This window comes from Stomoxys calcitrans, chromosome 3, assembly GCF_963082655.1.
Source record: "Stomoxys calcitrans chromosome 3, idStoCalc2.1, whole genome shotgun sequence".
NCBI classification, from domain to species: domain Eukaryota; kingdom Metazoa; phylum Arthropoda; class Insecta; order Diptera; family Muscidae; genus Stomoxys; species Stomoxys calcitrans.
The window spans coordinates 194545895-194568394 of record NC_081554.1 but is presented as its reverse complement, the minus strand read 5'-3'; the positions used below and the strand labels follow the sequence as shown (position 1 = coordinate 194568394).

Genomic DNA, 22500 nt, shown 5'->3' with positions numbered 1-22500 from the left:
ATAGCAATAAAAGGCTCAAATGAAAGAAATTTGGGAGTAGACCAACAATATGATATCCACATTGGGGCGAAATATCTGAAAGGCCGTACCGGCACCCCCATACAAGCCATTTTTCCCGACTGTGCCAATATAGGGCTCAGATAAAATAAGAGAGTAGTAGATGGCGCAGCGGAGCGAGCCCTGTTCAGCTAGTTTATATGTAACTATGTTGGAATCTTATAATCAAATCTTTACACTCATTTCTTATGTTTTTGCATCTGCCCAGCTATGGTCTTTTTAGGGGAAGTTTTCTTCTTAAATATACTGACTTACGTTGGTTCCGAAGGCATTGACTCATCCGAATTATATCGCGTTGAAGACTGCAACAGCATCATTTGAGGTCCCTCGGGTTGTTCATGTTCAAATCGACTCATTCTATGATGCAGGTAAATCGGTTGATTATTGTAGAAAGTGTCATCGGCAAAATCATCGATATCCGAGTCATTATCATCATGATCGTCGTTCATATCATCGTCATTGACATCATTGTCGTCAGCATCATCTTCGCCTAGTAAGGCTTCATCCATACTTAAGGAAACCTATGAGGGGAAAATAAAGAAAATATTAAAAAAAACGGTCGAATGACAAGAATTTTTATACCCACCACCGAAGGATGGGGGTATATTCATTTTGTCATTCCGTTTGCAACACATCGAAATATCCATTTCCGACCCTATAAAGTATATATATTCTTTATCAGCGTAAAAATCTAAGACGATCTAGGCATGTCCGTCCGTCTGTCCGTCTGTCTGTTGAAATCACGCTACAGTCTTTAAAAATTGCGATATTGAGCTGAAATTTTGCACAGATTCTTTTTTTGTCCATAAGCAGGTTAAGTTCGAAGATGGGCTATATCGGACTATATCTTCATATAGCCCCCATATAGACCGATCCTCCGATTTATGATGTTAGGCCCATAAAAGCCACATTTATTACCCGATTTTGCTGAAATTTGGTACAGTGAGTTTTGTTAGGCCCTTCGACATCCTTCGTCAATTTGACTCAGATCGGTTCAGATTTGGATATAGCTGCCATATAGACCGACCCTCCGATTTAGGGTCTAAGGGCCATAAAAGCCACATCTTTTATCCGATTCCACTGAAATTCGGGACAGTGAGTTGTGTTAGGCCCTTCAACATCCTTTGTCAATTTGGCCCAGATCGGTTCAGATTTGGATATAGCTGCCATATAGACCGATCCTCCGATTTATGGTGTTAGGCCCATAAAAGCCACATTTATTACCCGATTTTGCTGAAATTTGGGACAGTGAGTTGCGTTAGGCCCCTCGACATCTTTCTTCAATTTGGCCCAGATCGGTTCAGATTTGGATATAGCTGCTATATAGACCGATTTCTTGATTTAAGGTTTTGGGCCCATAAAATGCTCATTTATTGTCCGATGTCGCCGAAATTTGGGACAGTGAGTTAAGTTAAGCCCATTGACATACATCTGCAATATCGCACAGATCGGTCCAAATTTAGATATAGCTGCTATATAGACCGATATCTAGGTTTGAGGTTTTGGGGCCATAAAGACGCATTTATTGTCCGATGTCGCAGAAATTTGAGACAGTAAGTTTAGTTAGGCTCTTCGACGTCCTTCTTCAATTTTGCCCAGATCGATCCAGATTTGAATATAGCTGCCATGTAGACCGATCTCTCGATTTAAAGTCTTTGCCCCATAAAAAGCGCATTTATAATCCAATTTCACTAAAATTTTACATAGTAACTTATGTTAGGCTTTTCAACATCCGTGTCGTATATGGTTCAGATCGGTTAATTTTTAGATATAGCTACTGTACTTATTAGTATTTGGTCCAAATCGGAACATGTTTTGATATATCTGATATGGGTCATAAGGTATGAAATTTTCACCGAATTTTGATGAAAGGTGGTTTACATATATACCCGAGGTGGTGGGTATCCAAAGTTCGGCCCGGCCGAACTTAACGCCTTTTTACTTGTTTTTACTTTTTTTAAATTGGAAAAGATTATTTTACAAAAAAATTAAAAGTTTAAACTTGCAAAACTAAAATTTGTAGTATTTTTAAATTAAAAAAAAATTAATTTTTCTTAACTTTTGTGGAAGAAAATCTGGGAGAGATTTTCAGGGAAATACATGACAATTTTTGATGCTTAGACCAATTGGGCCATTATGGCTTTTAAATCTCCTTTAAATCTACTCTAACACATTCGAAAACCGTTTTCGGGTACAATTAAACAATCCGAATAAACCTCTCCCTTCAAATTTAAGCCTGACTAGCTCTCTCATGTTTTATGTGAGTAATTGGTTGAAGTTCTTTTACAAAATTGGATTGATGTCTTTAAGCTATTCTAAATCTTAATTTTGCCACTTACCCTTGGTCCAATTAATGAGCTGGTCTCGCACATTATTCCCGTGGTACAACTTTGAACACTTGCTGGCTTAGTTAGGGGATCGCATTTCGTACTTAGTCCTCCATCGGCTGAATTACATTCGACATTACGCATTTGTATACCCTGGCCACAGGACTCGGAGCACTGAAAGAAATTAAAAAAAAACAATAAGAGAATGAAAAATTATTTAAATTTTTAAAATAGTAGATAAATAAATCCGCTTTTACAATTTTTAAAAATTTTTTTGAACACTTACCGTGGACCATTTTTCGACCTTCCACTTTGGACATTCTGCTATTATGCATTGCTCCTGGGTTGGGGGTTTCGGCTTAGGGCAAAGCATATCAGTAACCTTCAAAAACGGAAAAGAAAATAGGAAATGAAAAAACAGTTAGAAATGTGTTAAGTTCATCATCAACAAATTCACCCACAAAGGAGAAAAATAGCACCTTGCAAATGCCAAGAAGTTTATTGGGATGTGTATTACACACGGCTCAAGGAATACAATAAGATTACCAGAGCGGCAACACGTGCCTCCTGGAAGCTTTTCTGCGAACAGGTCGATAGCGTTACAGACTCAGACTCTCAGAAACCCATGTCCAAACTGAAACCTTAGTAGACGACATGGGAGTGAGACCAAGAACAACGAAGGACATGTTGTGGCTTTTAATGAAAACCCATTTTTCACAGGATACGAAGGGATTCAAGGAGACACTTGAATCTTGGAATAATGACGTTGATTGAAGGTTTATAATTATGGAATTTATGGTGAAGAAATCCTTGAGGAGCTTCAAACCACTAAAGTCACCCGGACCTGATGGAATATTTCCGGCGTTACTACAAAAAGAGCCAGGCTATCTGGCGCCTCATCTGGCCAATATTTTCACAGCATGCCTAGGACTTGCAAATACTGCGAAAGCCTGCCAGAAGGCAAGGGTGGTGTTTATACCCAAGCCCGGTAAGGCAAGTTATGCGACTCCAAAGGCCTACAGACCCATAAGCGTTACGTCCTTTCTACTCAAAACCATGGAACGCATTGTGGACACCATGATAAAGAGTAGAACATCCAGCGAACTGCTTAGAAACAAACAGCATGCCTATGTCATGGGAAGGTAGGTGGAGACTGCCCTTCACGAGGTTGGGCATAAAATAGAAGAATTCTTCGGTGCCAAAACGTACACCCTGGCGGTATGCATTGACATCGAGGGGGCTTTTTAAAATGTGCGGACCGATACACAGATCCAATCCATAGACTAGTACCAGATGGACCCGGTCTTTAGAGACTGGGTAAACCATATGCTAAGTAACAGGTGGATAAATTGCAGGTCCCATGACATTAAATAAGGGAGAAAGTGGCAAAGGCAAGCCACAGGGTGCATTTTATAGCCACTCCTATGGGTTAACACCATAAATGAGCTATTACGGATGCTGACTGAGGAGGGATTTAAACCTGTCTGTTAAGCAGACGATGTTATAATACTTCTAAGGAGTGAGGATCCGAACCAGCTTTGCAGAAGGGCTGAAAGGGTCTTGCATTTAGCATATGACTGGGCTAGACCCGATATGGGATTTTCATATTCAGGAGCGTACTGAGAAGGCTCACACATGTTGGACAATATGTAGATGGGCTATAGGCTCGAAATGGGGCCTGCATCTGAGGATAGTCCCCCTGGCTCTACAGGAGCGTTATTAGGCCAATGCTTACTTATATCCCAGTAGTTTGGTGACTGCTATGGAGAAGAGGTGCAACAAAAGGACCATACAAAAGGTTCAGAGAACACGTTGTCTTGGTAGAGATGGAGCGATGAGGACTGCGCCCACTACGGCAATGGAGACTATTCTAGATATCCGATCCATTGACATACCGATTAAGTGTGAGGCAGCCACTGCGGCTATGAGACTTAAGGCGATTGGAGAATGAATTGAGGATTGGAGCAACTCATACCATGGCGATATAATCGCGGCGACGATAGGAAACCTGGAAAAGGATTCCGAACGGATACCTGAGACGACACTTGAGGTCGAGTGCGAGGCACTGCTGTCGGTAGTACAGTCCTGGACTGATGATACCCTAGTATTGCCATCTGGAAGATCATATTACACTGATGAATCCAAGCTAGAGAACAGAGTGGGCGTGGGGGTCTACATTGAGAACTCAGGGACTGAGATCTGTTTTAGACTGCCTGACGTATTATGGTCTGGCAGTGCGGAGATACGGGCGATTAGTGAATGCGTGCGGTGGTGTGTTGCTAACGTGAAAACGTCGAGTGTGAACATCTTTACGGACTGTAAAATGGCCATAAGGCCAATAACAACCAGGACGGTAAGATCAAGAAAAATCTTTGAATGTAAGAAGGAAATTAACGCCTTCTCTGGGGATGGGGCAATCCGCATCGGAAGACGATATATAACAGAGTAGGGGGGAATGAAAGGGCAGACGATTTGGCGGTGAAGGCCAGAGAACTGAGTCAATAAACTTGATTAACTTAAAGCCTTTCGGGCCGGCATAGTTTGAGTCAAGGGCGTGGGCGACGTAACAGCAAAACAGCACGTTAGGTGGAACAGCAAACCTACCGACGTAGGACGGCGAAAATCCTACGGGGGGATCCAGATCGTGAAAGGACGAGGCTTTTACTAAAAGGCAGTAAGAAGGAGGTCAGTATAGCTTTTGGTATCATAACGAGACACATGGGACTGCAAGCACACTTATGCAAAATCGGGGCGATGAATCATAGCATGTGGGGAAGATGATGAGACCTTTGATAATTTTCGATGGCATTGATCGTCTTTCTCCTGTCAAACGACACCAGTTCTTAGGTGGGGACACAATACCAGAAAAGAACTAACTTAGGGTAGTGGAATGGAAAACAATTAAGGTTTTTGTAAGTAGCACCGATTTCCTAACTTAGGTTTTCTTTTTCGAGTTTACTTTTTTAGTATTTAGAGCTTACAACAAGCCGATTACTGACTAAGGTGTATGTCCATAGTGGCATGGAGCGGATTAATATCCTCATCCTCTTTTAAAGTTAACCCAACCTTACCTAGATAATTGAATCAGACTTGAAATCATTCAAAAAAATTGGGTTCATTATTTTACCATAGATTTTATAAAAAAAGGACATAGCAAAGCTTTTGGAGAATTGAATGGAATTCACTGCCATATGTCTGCCAACGGAACACTTTATTGGAAGGACTTATAAACGAAAAGTTTTGAGTACATTAACTCTTTCATTTACTTACCCTTGTCTTAATTCCATTATTTTCTTCAGCACAAACCACCATACGATTGCGAATGCCAGGACCACAAGCACGGTCACAAGGACTCCAATTATCAGCTATCCATCTAGTGAGGCGATGAAAGAAGTAAAAGGAAAAAATTAGAAAAAATAATAAAATATATAAAACAAGTAAAAAGACATTAAGTTCAGCCGGGGCGAACTTTGGATACCCACCACCTCGGGTATATATGAAAACCCCCTTTCGGCACAATCAGGTGAAAATTGGATAGCTTGTGCACTCAAATTCGACACAGATATTGAGTGGGCTAAGCAATACAAAGTCACTGTTGAATTTTGTATTTCAAATTTCAACACAATCGGGTAAGAAATAAAATTTTTATGAAATTCAACTCCTTAATCGGCACATCGGTCTATATGATAGCTATATCTAAATACAGTCCGATCTTTACCATATTTGGGTCGGATAGCTGGTGGCCCAAAACTACTTACTGTTTCAAATTTCAGCGAAATCTGACAAAAAAATAAAGCTTTTATTCGCTTCAGACCCTTTATCGGGATATCGGTCTAGATGGTAGCTATATCTAAATATAGTCCGATCTGAACCATATTTGGGACGGATGTCGAGAGAACTAAGACTACCCGCTGTTTAAAATTTCAGCGAAATCGGGTAATAAATAAAGCTTTAATGGTCTTCAGACCATTTATCTGGAGATCGGTCTATATGGTAGCTATATCTAAATATAGTCCGATCTGAACCATATTTGGGTCAGTTGTCGGCAGGCTTTAAACTACACACTGTTGCAAATTTCAGCAAAATCAGATGAAAAATTAAGTTTTTATGGGCATTAGACCCTTTATCGGAAAATCGGTCTATATAGCAGCTATATCCAAATATGGTCCGATTTGGCCCGTTCAAGAACTTATCCAGCGTGCATCAAAAAGACGTATCTGTGCCAAATTTCAGCGCAATATCTCAAATTTTGAAGGCTCTAGAGTGAGTACAACAGACGGACGGACAGACACACGGACATCGTTAATTCATCATTGAATTTTACGACGATCCGAAATATATATACTCTGTAGGGTTGGAAATTGATATTTCGATGTGTTGCAACCGGAATGACTAAGTGAGTATACCCTTATCCTACGGTGGTGGGTATAAAAATTAAAAAAAAAAATTTAAGTAAAAAATTTGTTTCCCAAAAACCAAAGAAAAAGTGAATATTTTATATGTTGCCCACTCAGAATCATGTACACAAATTTTTATACCCACCACCACAAGATGGGGGTTACTGATCTAGTCATTCTGCTTGTAAAAAAAAATAATCCTTGAAATATCCGTTTAAGACTCCATAAAATATAGGTATTCAATATTGTCTCGACGATTTGAGTCGATCTAGCCATGTCTGTTCGTCTGTCTGTTGAAATCACGATAGCGGTCAAACGCATAAAGATAGCCACTTGAAATTTTGCGCATATACTAAGCATTGATGTTGGTCGTTGGGGATTGCAAATGGGCCACATCGGCTCAGATTTGGATATAGCTCCCATATAAACCGATATCCTGATTTGATTTCTTGATGCATGAATTCTTCATGCAGTGTTCTGTTACGACTTCCAATACCTGTGTCCATATAGGAGTCTGGGTAACTTCTGTTACCAGGGATGTCGTTGTTCCAATCGGTTCTATCAGGAATAGTGTTGCAGTACTTTTTTCTCAAAAAGCGGCTCAGGGAGGTTGTAATCCACACTGCCTGGAATATCGGATATTGTATTAAGGATAACACAGTGTCCGTAGCCGCCATATGACCAATGAGAATGCTGCCATAACCTCACGGCAGTGGTTGCTGCAATTTGGGTAGCCACAATGTCCAGAGGCATAAGATGTAGGATTAAATGCAGTGCATCAGATGGTGTCGTCCACAGTGACGAGTTTTAGATCTTTAGAGTACACCCTAAAGCCCACCTGGTCGTTTGGTTTGGAAATCATCAGTATAGAAGAAGGGATAGCTCCCTTATAGCTCCCTGATATAGCTCCCTTATAACCTGATCTCCCGCTTTAACTTTTTGAACCATTACTAGCCGCTATTTTTGTCCAATTTGGCTGAAATTTTGAACGTAGTATTCTGTTATCACTTTCAACTACAAACTGGTATAGCTTCCATATAAACCGATCTCCCGATTTAACTTCTTGGGCCCTTACAAGCCACAATTTTTGTCCAATTTGGCTGAAATGTTGCACGTAGTGTTTCATTGTGACCTCCAACTACTGTGTCTCGTAAAGTCCGAATCGATCTATAACCTGATATAGCTCCCATATAAACCGATCTTCCGATTTGACTTCTTGAGCCCCTGGGAATCGCAATTGTTATCCTATTTGACTGAAAATTTGCACGGTGTAATTTTGTATAACTTCCAACAACTATGCCAAGTACGGAAATTTTGCATAAAGTGTTCCGTTATGACTTCCAGTAACTGTGTTAAGTGCAGTCCGAATCAGTCTACAAACTGGTATAGCTCCCATATAAACCGATCTCCCGATTTGACTTCTTGAAGTCTGGAAACCACAATTTTTGTCCGCTTTGGCTGAAATTTTGCGTGATGTATTCTGGTAAAACTTCCAACAACTGTGCCTTGTACGGTCTAATTCGGACCATAACCTGATATAGCTCCCATATAAACCGATCTCCCCAATCGATTTCTCGAGCCCTTACAAGCTGCAATTTTTGTCCGCTTTGGCTGAAATTTTGCACGTAGTGTTCTGTTATGACTTCCATCAACTCTGTTGAGCACGGCCTAAATCGGTTTATAACCTGATATAGCTCCCATATAAACCGATATAAACCGATATACCGATTTCACTACTGAGTCTTTATAAGCCGCAATTTTTGTTCGATTTGGCTGAAATTCTTCATGCTGTGTTCTGTTCCGACTTCCAACAACTGTGCCAAATACGGTCCAAATCAGTCTACAACCTGATAAAGCTCCCATGAAACCGTTCTCTTGATCATCCTTGTTCAGTTCGTAAAAGCTTTAATTTTTGCTGGTTTGGCGGAAGTTTGGTATTTAGAATAAAATTATGCCCTTCAACTAAATTTATTTTGTAAACATTTTTAGCAGAATCCAGGGTGGTGGGTTCCCAAGATTCGGCCCGGTCGAGCTAAGCACGCTTTTACTTGTCGTAATTTAATTTTTAATTTTTTATTCCCCTACACTCCATACTTAAAATCCATGTAAATCAACCTATGCGAGTATCTGTAAACACTTCCTGCAGCTGTCTACTTTTCCTTCCTGATCACATCTACACATCAATGCGTCGACACCCTATTTTCTTTGAACGTTGCTTCATTCCATTTAGGTTTCCATGCAATGGCAATGCCAATGGCAGTTGCAATTAGTTGCTACTGGAATATTAATTTTTCTTGTGATTTAAATTTTGGTTTGGTGGTTCTGCTGTTGTTTACTTAAAACTTCAATTACAGCTAAAAGTTTTGGCAAACATTAAATTACATTTTGTGGCTGGCAGTTAGATGGAGTAAATGTGGGCCAGAGTGCTCTAGTCAAAGTCATTACCCTGCTGGCTGGCAAAAGGGAAGCCACAACGAAGTGCAGTAAAGCAAATACCTCAACACGATGCAAACACAAACATAAACATTTTGCCATTCCCATGCCCAGTGCAACAACACACAGCTAAAAGTCATTGGATTTTGCCATACCCTACCTTTAAGGTTCAAAATCATTCCCCGTACCTTAAGCTCGTTTATGCTGCTGTTGCCTCTATTCCCACGCACCTATTTTTGCTCACATATGCCAGGCCACACTGCTGTTGCTGCAAAAGTTTACCCACCTCACACTTACTCACCTGGGCGGACATGTGTGGGTATTGCACAGCTCCACCGATGGCTCAGGACGATTAGCAGCATGGCACAGAGTATCCTCCACCTCGATGCCGGTGATACGATTGCGACACACAATGCGAGGCATTTTATAACCTGAAAGCACAAAAAAACCAAAAAACACATTACAATAACAATACAATTCCAACAACAATAGCAATGTTAACATTGCTCGTACATATATGCGAATATGCGAAAAGGTCAATTCTCAAGTGATTTTTATGGCCCAGGATAATAAAAGGAAATAACTTAGCAAAAGTTCTCATATACGCCACACACAAATGCATGAATATTTGAATAATAATGGCAATAAAAGAAATCGTCGGATTTGTTTATTTATGATTGAGGGCAAATTGACTTGAATCTACAAAACAACAAATGAAACAAAGTCGACAAAAAATAATTAAAGCCAAATATACAAAATTAATCATTTTCCTTTGTAGTCTTCACACTCTGCACTTAAGAGGGCACTGTGAAAAGCCTATCAAAGTGTTTAAAAATAAAATAAAATTTCTAGATCCCAAAGGAAGCATTTGCATCCAAACAAAAGATGAACCTAGTTTAAAGTATTTTTTTTATACCCTCCACAATAAAATGTGGGTAAACTAATTTCGTCCGTTTGAAACACATCGAAATAGTGATCTGAGACCCTTTGGTCTGAGCCCCTTGAACCTCTTAACATTGCAAGTCTGATAAGCCATGTCCTTCTGTCTGTCCGTCTGTCTCTGAGCCCGACTGTCCATCCTTCCGTCCGCCCTTCCGTCCAAAGGACCAAAGGATGGAGGTATATTAATTTTGTCATTCCGTTTGTAACACATCGAAATATCCATTTCCGACCTTATAAAGTATATCTACTCTTGATCACCGTAAAAATCTAAGACGATCTAGCCATGTCCATCCGTCTGTCTGTTGAAATCACGCTACAGTCTTTAAAAATAGAGATATTGAGCTGAAACTTTGCACAGATTCTGCCTTTGTCTATAAGCAGGTTAAGTTCGAAGATGGGCTATATCGGACTATATCTTGATATAGCCCCCATATAGACCGATCCGCCGATTTGTGGACGTAAGACCACAAAAGCCTGTTTATTATCCGATTATGCTGAAATTTGGGTCAATGAGTTGTGTTGCAAGTAGTCATTCCTCGGCCCAGATCGGTCCAGATTTGGATATAGCTGTCATATAGACCGATCCGCCGATTTAGGGTCTTAGGCCCATAAAAGCCATATTTATTATCCGATTTTGCTGAAATTTAGGACAGTGATTTGCGTTAAGCAAGTCGACATCCTTCTTCAATTTGGTTCAGATCGGTTCAGATTTGGATATATCTGCCATATAGACCGATCCTCCGATTTAGGGTCTTAGGCCCTTAAAAGCCACATTTATAATCCGATTTTGATGAAATTCGGGACAGTGAATTATGTAAGGGCCATCGACATCCTTCGTTAATTTGGCTCAGATCGGTCCAGATTTGGATAAAGCTGCCATATAGATCTATCCTCCGATTTATGGTGTAAGGCCCATAAAAGCCACATTCATTATCCGATTTTGTTGAAATTTGGGACAGTGAGTTGTCCTAGACCCATTGACATCATTCTTCAATTTGGCTCAGATCGGTTCAGATTTGGATATAGCTGCCATATAGACCGATCTTTCGATTTAAGGTTTGGGCCTATAAAAGGCGCATTTATTGTGCGATGTCGCCAAAATTTAGAACAGTGAGTTAAGTTAAGCCCCTTGACATATTTTTGCAATATGACACAGATCGGTCCAGCTTTGGATATAGACCGATCTCTCGGTTTTTGGTTTTGGGCCCATAGAAGGCGCATTTATTGTCTTAAATATGGCACAATCATTTTTATCGGCGTAGAGATGAAGTCTGTCGGTTGAGTTTTAGATATAGCTCCCATATATATGTTCGTCCGATTTTGAGATATATTGAAAAAAATGCTCATTAGTTAACCGATTTTCTCGAAATTTGGTCGGAAGGACTTTCTTATGACTCATCGAAATTGGTTCAAAATTGCATATAGCTCTCACTTTGTACTTATATAGGTGTAGGGTGTTATACAGTCGGCACCCGACTTTTTGTTTTTTTTTTCAAATTTTCAGTTCTAGGCAAATGATTTGTAAAGGACGTTTTGTCTTTTTTTCAAATTTTTAGTTCAAGGCAAATGATTTGTAAAGGAAAAGGAAATATTCATAAACGAAAATTTATGATTGACAAACAGAAATGACGCACTTACCACCGCCACAGGAGACAGAGCATAGGGACATCGGTACCAATTCCCAATGATAGAGTGATGGTGAACAGGAGCTGCCATTGCCGCCACAAACGCCACAGATATCAATTGTTTTAGTTGAGCCAATTTTCAAATCACAGCCAATGCTCTGCAAAAGAAGAACAAACAAAAGAAAACATACACAACATTTATATAAGTTTGAAGAAACTCGAGTAGAGCGTTCCATGGTAGGCCACACAAATCAAATAAAGCATAAATATGTTAATTGGTTTCAAGTACGCAGCCCCACCTTCGAAAAAGAAGCTCCTCTGATTTATATTTAAAAGTCTTAGGGTTGTCTTACGCAAACAATGTGGTTACCAAGCAAACTCTTTGGAGAACTTATTTTTGGCTCACTCCTTGCAAAAAGATTTGTTATTCGTTTGAGCTTTAGGCCTATAGCAAGGATATTCTTAGGCAATGAACCTCACATCAAGGTAAGAGAAGGACTTTTTCATTTATTTTTCGGCAGTAAAGATTGAAGGTTAATGTCTTATAAATCACTACACTCATCTTAATCACATTATAAAGGTTATCTAATAATATTTTCCTATGAACAGCTTACGATAATTAGTTGGAATTTTGTTAAGTTAGAAAAGGATTACTTTAAGTGTTTGTAGACAGATTTTCTTAGAATTCATTTTTATGCCTCAGTGATGGTGTTAAAGGTGCCTAAACAACACGTTTGAAATTTCCAAATTTCTTTTCTAAGAATTTACAAATAGTTCTTGGAAAACTTTGCAAATTTACTTGGAGTTGGATAAGTAAAGGGATTGAGAACAATCTGTGAAAGCTAGCATATTGCGTGAGTTGTAATACCCTACAACCTCAAAGCCATGCAAAATTTGTCCACACTACATTAAGGAACAGAGGGCCAAACTTCTCAAATATCTGTGAGTGCTGTTCGATGGTAAGTGGCCTCTTTTATACCCACCACCGATGGATGGGGGTATATTCATTTTGTCATTCCGTTTACACAACATCGAAATATCTATTTCTGACCCTATAAAGTATATATATTCTCGATCAGGGTAAGAACGTAAAACGATCTAGACATGTCCGTCCGTCTGTCCGTCCGTCTGTCTATTGAAATCACGCTACAGTCTTTAAAAATTGAAATATTTGGCAGAAATTTTGCACAGATGCTCTTTTGGTCCATAAGCTGGTTAAGTTCAGAGATGGGCTTTATAGGACAATATCTTGATATAGCCCCCATATAGACCGATCTCTCTATTTAATGTCTCAGTCCCATAAAAGCCACATATATTACCCGATTTTGCTAAAATTTGGGACAGTGAGTTGTGTTAAACCCATCGACATTCTTCTTCAATTTTGCTTAGATCGGTCCAGATTTGGATATAGCTGCCATATAGACCGATCTCTCGATTTAGGGTCTTAAGCGCATAAAAGCCACATTTATTATCCGATTTTGCTGAAATGTGAGTTGTGCTAGGCCCTTCGACATCCATCTTCAATTTGGCTCAGATCGGTCCTGATTTGGATATAGCTCCCATATAGACCGATCTCACGATTTAAGGTCTTGGTCCCATAAAAGGCGCATTGATTATCCGATTTTGCCATAGTTGGGACAGCGAGTTGTATTAGACCCATCGAAATCCTTAACCAATTTGGCCCAGATCAGTCCAGATTTGGGATCATTATGCACTATCTATGAAAATTTCAAGAAAATCGGTTCAGCCGTTTCTGAGTCTCTAAGGAACACACAAACAAACAAACAAACAATTAATTTTTATATATAAGATGAGTGAATGTCCGTGCCGAATTTGGTTCAAAATGGACCTTATTTTGATAAAGCTGCTATTGGGGCATTAATTATGATTTTTTCACCGGATTATAACGAAAGGTGGTTTATATATTCATCCAAGGTGGTGGGTATCCAAAGTTCGGCCTGGACGAACTTAACGCCTTTTTATTTGTTTTTAGCTCAAATCGAATGGCGGACCACTGGGTGACACTTCTTCAAGAGGAAGTTTTTCTATGGCTGAATACCTTGTCAATGATTCCAGCATTAGCCAGGCATATTTGAGCATTTTTGCTGATGCTCTCGCTAGGTTTCGCACCCAGACTTTCTGCATCTTAAGCAGTTAAGTTAACCTCTGCGCCACGGTGGCCGTTTCAAATAACCTTAATTTCTTATTCACTTGTTTTTGGCTTAGTTGAGTAGTAACTTTTTGTAACCCCTTTTCTCACATTTGTATACCTACCTCGCAATTTCCTTGGACACACATGTCCAGACTGGGAGGTCTACATCTGGCACCATCCATTACATGGGGACTTAATGGCACTAAAACGCTTTGCTCTTCGGCCTTGGGAGAGTGAGCATTGGCCAAATGGGTGGGAATACCTCTGCAAGACGGAAGAACAAAAATTGGTAAAGTAGGTAGGAAAAAAAATTAAAAATAATAAAAATCAAGAACAAATTTAAAAAAAAATTTTATTTATTATACCCACCACCGAAGGATGGGGGTATATTCATTTTGTCATTCCGTTTGCAACACATCGAAATATCCATTTCCGACCCTATAAAGTATATATATTCTTGATCAGCGTAAAAATCTAAGACGATCTAGGCATGTCCGTCCGTCTGTCCGTCTGTCTGTTGAAATCACGCTACAGTCTTTAAAAATTGAGATATTGAGCTGAAATTTTGCACAGATTCTTTTTTTGTCCATAAGCAGGTTAAGTTCGAAGATGGGCTATAACGGACTATATCTTCATATAGCCCCCATATAGACCGATCCGCCGATTTAGGGTCTTAGGCCCATAAAACCCACATTTATTATCCGATTTTGCTGAAATTCGGGACAGTGAGTTTTGTTAGGCCCTTCGACATCCTTCGTCAATTTGGCTCAGATCGGTCCAGATTTGGATATAGCTGCCATATAGACCGACCCTCCGATTTAGGGTCTAAGGGCCATAAAAGCCACATCTTTTATCCGATTCCACTGAAATTGGGGAAAGTAAGTTGTGTTAGGCCCTTCGACATCCTTTGTCAATTTGGCCCAGATCGGTTCAGATTTGGATATAGCTGCCATATAGACCGATCCTCCGATTTATGGTGTTAGGCCCATAAAAGCCACATTTATTACCCGATTTTGCTGAAATTTGGGACAGTGAGTTTTGTTAGGCCCTTCGACATCCTTCGTCAATTTGGCTCAGATCGGTTCAGATTTGGATATAGCTGCCATATAGACCGACCCTCCGATTTAGGGTCTAAGGGCCATAAAAGCCACATCTTTTATCCGATTCCACTGAAATTCGGGACAGTAAGTTGTGTTAGGCCCTTCGACATCCTTTGTCAATTTGGCCCAGATCGGTTCAGATTTGGATATAGCTGCCATATAGACCGATCCTCCGATTTATGGTGTAAGACCCATAAAAGCCACATTTATTACCCGATTTTGCTGAAATTTGGGACAGTGAGTTGCGTTAGGCCTCTCGACATCTTACTTCAATTTGGCCCAGATCGGTTCAGATTTGGATATAGCTGCTATATAGACCGATTTCTTGATTTAAGGTTTTGGGCCCATAAAATGCTCATTTATTGTCCATGTCGCCGAAATTTGGGACAGTGAGTTAAGTTAAGCTCCTTGACATACATCTGCAATATCGCACAGATCGGTCCAAATTTAGATATAGCTGCCATATAGACCGATATCTAGGTTTTAGGTTTTGGGGCCATAAAGACGCATTTATTGTCCGATGTCGCTGAAATTTGAGACAATGAGTTTAGTTAGGCTCTTCGACGTCCTTCTTCAATTTTGCCCAGATCGATCCATATTTGAATATAGCTGCCATGTAGACCGATCTCTCGATTTAAAGTCTTTGCCCCATAAAAAGCGCATTTATAATCCAATTTCACTGAAATTTTACATAGTAACTTATGTTAGGCTTTTCAACATCCGTGTCGTATATGGTTCAGATCGGTTAATTTTTAGATATAGCTACTGTACTTATTAGTATTTGGTCCAAATCGGAACATGTTTTGATATAACTGATATGGGTCATAAGGTATGAAATTTTCACCGAATTTTGATGAAAGGTGGTTTACATATATACCCGAGGTGGTGGGTATCCAAAGTTCGGCCCGGCCGAACTTAACGCCTTTTTACTTGTTTTTTTAGTGAATTTGTAATTATTTAAAAAAAAATAAAAATTAAAAAAAACTAAAAAAAAGTATATTTTTTTAATTAAAAATTCTTTATAGGTTAGTTATACGACAAAAAAAAATTAAAAAAAAATTAATGAATTTTGGATTGTTTCAAAATAAATTTAAAAATTAAAAAAAAATAATTAAAATTTTAATTTATTATTATTGTTTTATAATTTCTTAAGGCTCTCTAAGCTCAAAATAAGGGCTTAAATTTTTATAATTAATAATTTTTTTTTAATTCTTCTTATTTCCATTTTTCTTCTGATGAAAAATCCTTGAGGTTAGGATTTTCATGCATTAGTATTTGACAGATCACGTGGGATTTCAGACATGGTGTCAAAGAGAAAGATGCTCAGTATGCTTTGACATTTCATCATGAATAGACTTACTAACGAGCAACGCTTGCAAATCATTGAATTTTATTACCAAAATCAGTGTTCGGTTTGAAATGTGTTCAAATTTTGACAAATTTTGTTCAGCGATGAGGCTCATTTCTGGTTGAATGGCTACGTAAATAAGCAAAATTGCCGCATTTGGAGTGAAGAGCAAGCAGAAGCCGTTCAAGAACTGCCCATGCATCCCGAAAAATGCACTGTTTGGTGTGGTTTGTACGCTGGTGGAATCATTGGACCGTATTTTTTCAAAGATGCTGTTGGACGCAACGTTACGGTGAATGAACACATTTCGAACCGAACACTGATTTTGGTAATAAAATTCAATGATTTGCAAGCGTTGCTCGTTAGTAAGTCTATTCATGATGAAATGTCAAAGCATACTGAGCATCTTTCTCTTTGACACCATGTCTGAAATCCCACGTGATCTGTCAAATACTAATGCATGAAAATCCTAACCTCAAAAAAATCACCCTTTACTACTCACTTGCAGGCCAGCGCACATGGTTCCTTGGCATCATATTGCGGTGTCCAAGTGTACAACACCCCTGCATAGGGCACCACATTAAGTGCCGTACACTGTTGCCCTTGAAAGTCTATTTTTTCTCGACATGGTTGCGTATTGCATATGCGATAACGTATACGCTCCCCCTCACACGAGTTTATATTTTGACAACGTCGCGTCTGCTGCATAACACCTCCATCACAAGGCCTTGAACACATTGACCACTCGGACCAGGCTGTCCAACCACCATAGATGGCCATGCGATTAATAATGCTGCTCGTAGATGGTGGATACACTTTGACCGATCTTTTTTGCTGTAATCGGAAGAGAGGGGTGGAGCGTAATAACGGTAAAGGGTTCATTGTTCTCGGCCTATTATCTTAACCTACCTGTAACTCCGTTTCCAAATCAGTCGCTGTTGTCCAGGTATTATCAAACGCTGTGCTGGCATTTAATTCCTTAGCTCCACTGGTTATGTTGGGGAAGACAAGCAACTGTAAAAAAGAGAAGAAAAAAAAAACAAATTAAAATGAATTACCTCAAATTCAGGTTAGGTTACTTTAAAATTGAGTTAGGATACAGGGAATCATAAACAGTATATCGGTTTATATAGCTGTATCTTAATAACGACCGATCCAGCTCATTTTTGATCCAAAGGGCCCCACATGAATAAAAAAGTATTTTCGCATAGCCAGCTTTATTAATTTGAATCTCTACATGCCATTTACAGAAGCACAGTGGGATTGAATCGAAAAAACAACAAGTAAAAATGTGCTGAGTTTGGTGTTCGGCCGGGCCAAATCATGGGTAACCACCACAATGGGTTCCGCTGAAAATTTTCTTAATTTTTTTTTTTTTTAACTCAGCTCATATGGGGCGGATTAATATCGGCACCCTCTTTTCAACCTAACCTAACCTCAGTTCATATTTGAATTATTTCAAAACAATCATATAGGAAATGTGGTCTCAAGGAGGCCACCATAGCGCCGAGGTTAGCATGTCCGTCTTTAACGCTAAAATCCTGCGTTCGAATCCTGGTGAGAACATCAGAAAGAAATGATCAGTGGTGGTTAACTCCTCCTAATGCTGGCGACATTTGTGAGGTACTCCCCAAAGAAGAGTCGGTCTGCGGATTGCCGTTCGGACTCGGCTACAAAAAGGAGGTCGCTTATTAATGAGCTTAAACTTGAATCGGACAGCACTCATTGATATGTGAGAAGTTTGCCCCAGTTCTTATAGAATGTTCACGGGCAAAATTGCTTTGCTATGGTTTCAAGTAGTCATATCGTGGAAAAGGTTTTGCGGGAACCTATATCACGGTCGTAGATCGATTCGAATCAAGGTTTGGACACTAGAAGTCATAGCAGAAGTCCTAAAATAACTATTCCCCGATATGACTACTTGAAACCATAGCAAAGCAAATTTTCCATGGCTTCAAGTAGTGATAACGCGGAATGGATATTTTAGTAGCCTATATCAGTAAACCGATTCGGATCATGGTCTGGACACTGCCGTCATAGCAGAAGTACTTATGGCAAACTTATGAAAGTTATCAGCTGAAAGTTGAGACTTCTAGGGGCTCAAGAAGTGAGTTCTCAAGTGAAAGTTGAGGCTTCCAGGGGCATAAGAAGTCAAATCCGGGAATAAGTTTATATGGGGATATATCAAGGAGGTTACCGTAGCGTAGAGGTAAGGATGTCCGCCTATGACGCTGAACGCCTGGGTTCGAATCGTGGCGAGTACATCAGAAAATATATTCAACGGTGGTTATACTCTCCAAATGCTGGCAACATTTGTGAAAATGGTACGGCAGCCATAAAAAAACTTCTCCTCAAAGAAGCGTGGCACTGCGGCATGCCGTTCGGACTCAGCTATGAAAGGGAGGCCCCTTATCATTGAGCTTGAAATAGAATCGGACAGCACTCATTGTTAAGTGAAAAAGTAGCCCCTGTCCCTTAATGGAATGTTCATGGGCAAATTTGCATTTGAAATCAATTTATTGACCGATTCATCATACTCGGCAATGATGTTGAAAGTTAGTTATGCCAAATTTCAGCCAAATCGGATGGAAACTGAAACTTGTAGGGGCTCAAGAAGTCAAACCATGGGATGGGTTTATATGGGGGCTATATCCAAATCTGAACCGATATGGTCCATTTGCAATCCCCAACGTCGACAGGAAGTATCTGTGCAAAATCTTCAATCCCACAGCGAGACGGACAGATGGGTAGACAGACGCATGGCGGGAAGACAGACGAACAGACAGACCAGAAGACAGATGGATGGACAAACGGATGGACGGAGAGACAGACGAACTACAGACAGATGAAACAGATGGACGGAAGAACAGGCTAGTTCCACTTAAGAAGTGATGGCGATCAAGAATAAATGCCTAAAACCAATATTTCAATGTATTACAAACGGTATTCCCAGGTTTACTCATTTTAAAGTTAGCATATATTCTACAGACAGTCGGACAGATAAATGGATAGATGGACGGATAGGCGAAAGAACAGACAGACAGAGTTGGGTGGGTAGGTGGACAGAGAAACGAAAGATCTAATGAACAGATAGCCGGACCGATGTACAGTTGAACATTCAAATACAGATAAATGATAGAGAGACAGACAGACAGATAGACAGATAGATGGACGAACAGATAGATGGACCAACCGATAGATGGACGAACAGATTGATGGACATACAAATAGATGGACGAACAGATAGATGGACCAACAAATAGATGGACGAACAGATGGACGGATGAACAGGCAAGTTCGACTTAAAAAGTTAGTGTGATCGAGAATATATATATTCGACCAGTATTTCGATGTATTCCAAATGAAATGACCGGTTATACCCATCAAGCGGAAAGTATAGACAGACAGGCAGAGTCAGGTATAGACGAACGGACAAATGGATAGACAGACGTACAGACAGACTGACAGAAAGATTGATAGACAGATGGACAGAGAGACAGACAGACGGACAGACAGAGCGATGGACAGGCAAACGGATATACAGACGGACAGACAGACAGACAGAGCGATGGACAGACAAACGGACATACAGACAGACGGACAGACAGACGAACAGACAGACGGACAGACAGACGGACGGACAGACAGATGGACAAACAGATGGACAGACAGATGGACAGACAGACGGACAGACAGACGGACAAACAGACGGACAGACAGACGGACAGATAGACTGACATGACTACGGCTTGATGGATAGAAAGACGCATGAATAGGCTAGATGGACCTTAAAACACAAGACGACTATGAATATCTGTCTGAGGCCGATATTTCGTGATATTACAAACTAAATGACTAGGTTTCCACAGACGGACGAACATACGCATAAAACGAAAGACAGTTAGAAAGATGAACGGAAAAAAGAAGGTACCGACGGACTAACAGACAGGCGAACAGACGCCTATAAAGATATAGTGCAACATGCAGAAACATTCGCCATGGTACTACTGCATAAATCTCTCTTACCCTTCCATGCACTATGGGCCCAATGAGGTGTTTTAAAGGCAACAAATCATTGGGAGCTGTATGAGGTTATGGACCGATTTAAACCATACCTGGGTCGGATTCTGCGGTCTACGGAAAATTCAGTGTGCAAAATGTTAGAGAATTCGGATAATAATTGGGACCTGTTAGGGTTCAATAAGCCAACCTGGAGACCGGTTTATATGGAAGCCATATCTAAACAACGACAGAATTACCTTTCTGCCGATGTATACATCAAGTCAGACGAGGTCGGGCGAACAAAGTTATGCTCCAAGAAACACGGGGAAAATTACGAAAACTTCCTACTAAAGGCGATACTTTTTAAGACATAAAATAACAAAGATTTCAAAAAACAGTTTTATTAATTGCATCCCTGTAAGACCATTATAAAGGGTGATTTTTTCGCTTTTGTCATTTTAACAACACTGGTTTGAACAGCTCGCCCACGTTTCATCTTTTATTTCACTGTGAAACATCTTCAGTTTGGTCTTTAATTTAACCATAAATCGTCTTACAAACGAACAACGCTTGCAAGTTATTGAATTTTGTTATCAAAATTCGCGCTCTGTTGAGAGAGTTCATCGCGCGATTATGTGTGATCAGCTACAAAACTCATTTTTAACTCAATGGTTACCTTAATAGGCAGAATTGTCGATTTTTAAGTGAAGGCCAGCCAGATACATTGCAAGAGCTACCAGAAAAGTCACAGTTTGGACCATTTTATGGGCTGGTGACATCATTGGACCGTACTTCCGCAAAGATGATGCGAATCTTAACGTAACTGTGATGGCGAGCGCTACCGTGATATGATATAAAACTTTGTTTTGCCCAAAATGCAAGAGTTTGACTTGCATGACATGTGATTTCAACAAGACCGTGCCACATCCTACACAGCACGCATAACAATGGACTTATTGACAGGCGAGTTCTGTGAATATTTTATTTGACGTTCGCCATCGGTCAAATGGCCGCCTAGATCATGCGATTTAACGCCTTTAAAATATTTTTAGTGGGGCGACATATTTAAGCTCATGTCTATACAGACAAGCCCTCTTCAATTTACGCATTGGAAGACAACATTGAAGCGTTTATTCTTGAGATAGCGCCCGAAATGTTGGAAAGAGTATGCCATAATTGGATTAGTTGGATGGACCATTTGAGGCGCAGTCACGGTCAACATTTGCATGAAATCGACATTTGGTATTCCGATATCTGAAAAGGGTGAAAACTATGCCATCCTCCGCGAGCCAACCAGTGGTCGATTTTGTATGGGTGCTACTGAAAATATTAGGACGTAGTAGATGGCAAGTTAAAAATCTGGTCTTTCATGCCGGACTATCAGGACTTTCGGACCTAGGGTCGATCAAAAGAGAATGAGCGAGTAGTTGATATTCCCTAAGAAGGCCCTTATCCCTATGACAGAAATCTAAGCCAGACACTTCGTGATAGGGCATATCGCTGAGTACGTACATCCAGCATACAGATTGCTAAAGAACCTCTTTTGATGAGAATGCGACTGAGACAGACATTAACTATGCATATTGAGCGAAGCTGACATGTAACGCCACCAATATAATGTGGGGGTCATATTAAAGGTATTTGGGAGAAAAGTACAAATTCAAATTTGAGACCAAGTGTTTAAGAGCCTCCCTACCAACAAAATCCCAGCAAACAAACATGTGGGCCAATCTGGACAAAATACTATACAGCTATACAGTATACTGTTACCCAATGTGGTTGACGAATGGTTTAAAGGGTTGTCCACCTTCCAAAAGGACATATAGGCCCATCGGGACACTTTGGAAATCAAACAAAAGGTTTTTGGGAGTTGAGTACGCATGTGATATTAATGTCAAAACGAACGGAAGGCCACTTTTAGATTGATTTTTAAGGTCTAAGACCAAAATTATAGGGTTTAATAAACGCAAATAACCATTCTATCATGAAGGGTATATAGATGTTGCCAACATTAAAATGACTTTCATAATGCTTATTAAACATCGACGTTATTACCCTAATAACATGCTTTATTTAATGAATGACAGTCTAAGTGTGCTCAGAAGTCTGATAAGATC

At 39.9% G+C, this 22500-nt stretch overlaps 1 protein-coding gene across 3 annotated transcripts in view; it reads right to left on the bottom strand.

Annotated features, from left to right (window-relative positions):
- The window catches only part of LOC106085695 (ADAMTS-like protein 1), an 89566-nt gene that overhangs the window by 35019 nt on the left and 32047 nt on the right, over positions 1–22500 (bottom strand). For all 3 annotated transcript variants that reach the window (XM_013250080.2, XM_013250164.2, XM_013250240.2), the window contains exons 2-10: positions 17291–17395; positions 16884–17215; positions 14056–14197; positions 11795–11939; positions 9516–9645; positions 5655–5757; positions 2671–2766; positions 2397–2558; positions 313–578 (exon numbers count right to left, since the gene is read on the bottom strand). In XM_013250080.2, the coding sequence (XP_013105534.2) occupies positions 313–578; positions 2397–2558; positions 2671–2766; positions 5655–5757; positions 9516–9645; positions 11795–11939; positions 14056–14197; positions 16884–17215; positions 17291–17395 (1481 nt within the window). The remainder of the gene's footprint in view (positions 1–312; positions 579–2396; positions 2559–2670; positions 2767–5654; positions 5758–9515; positions 9646–11794; positions 11940–14055; positions 14198–16883; positions 17216–17290; positions 17396–22500) is intronic.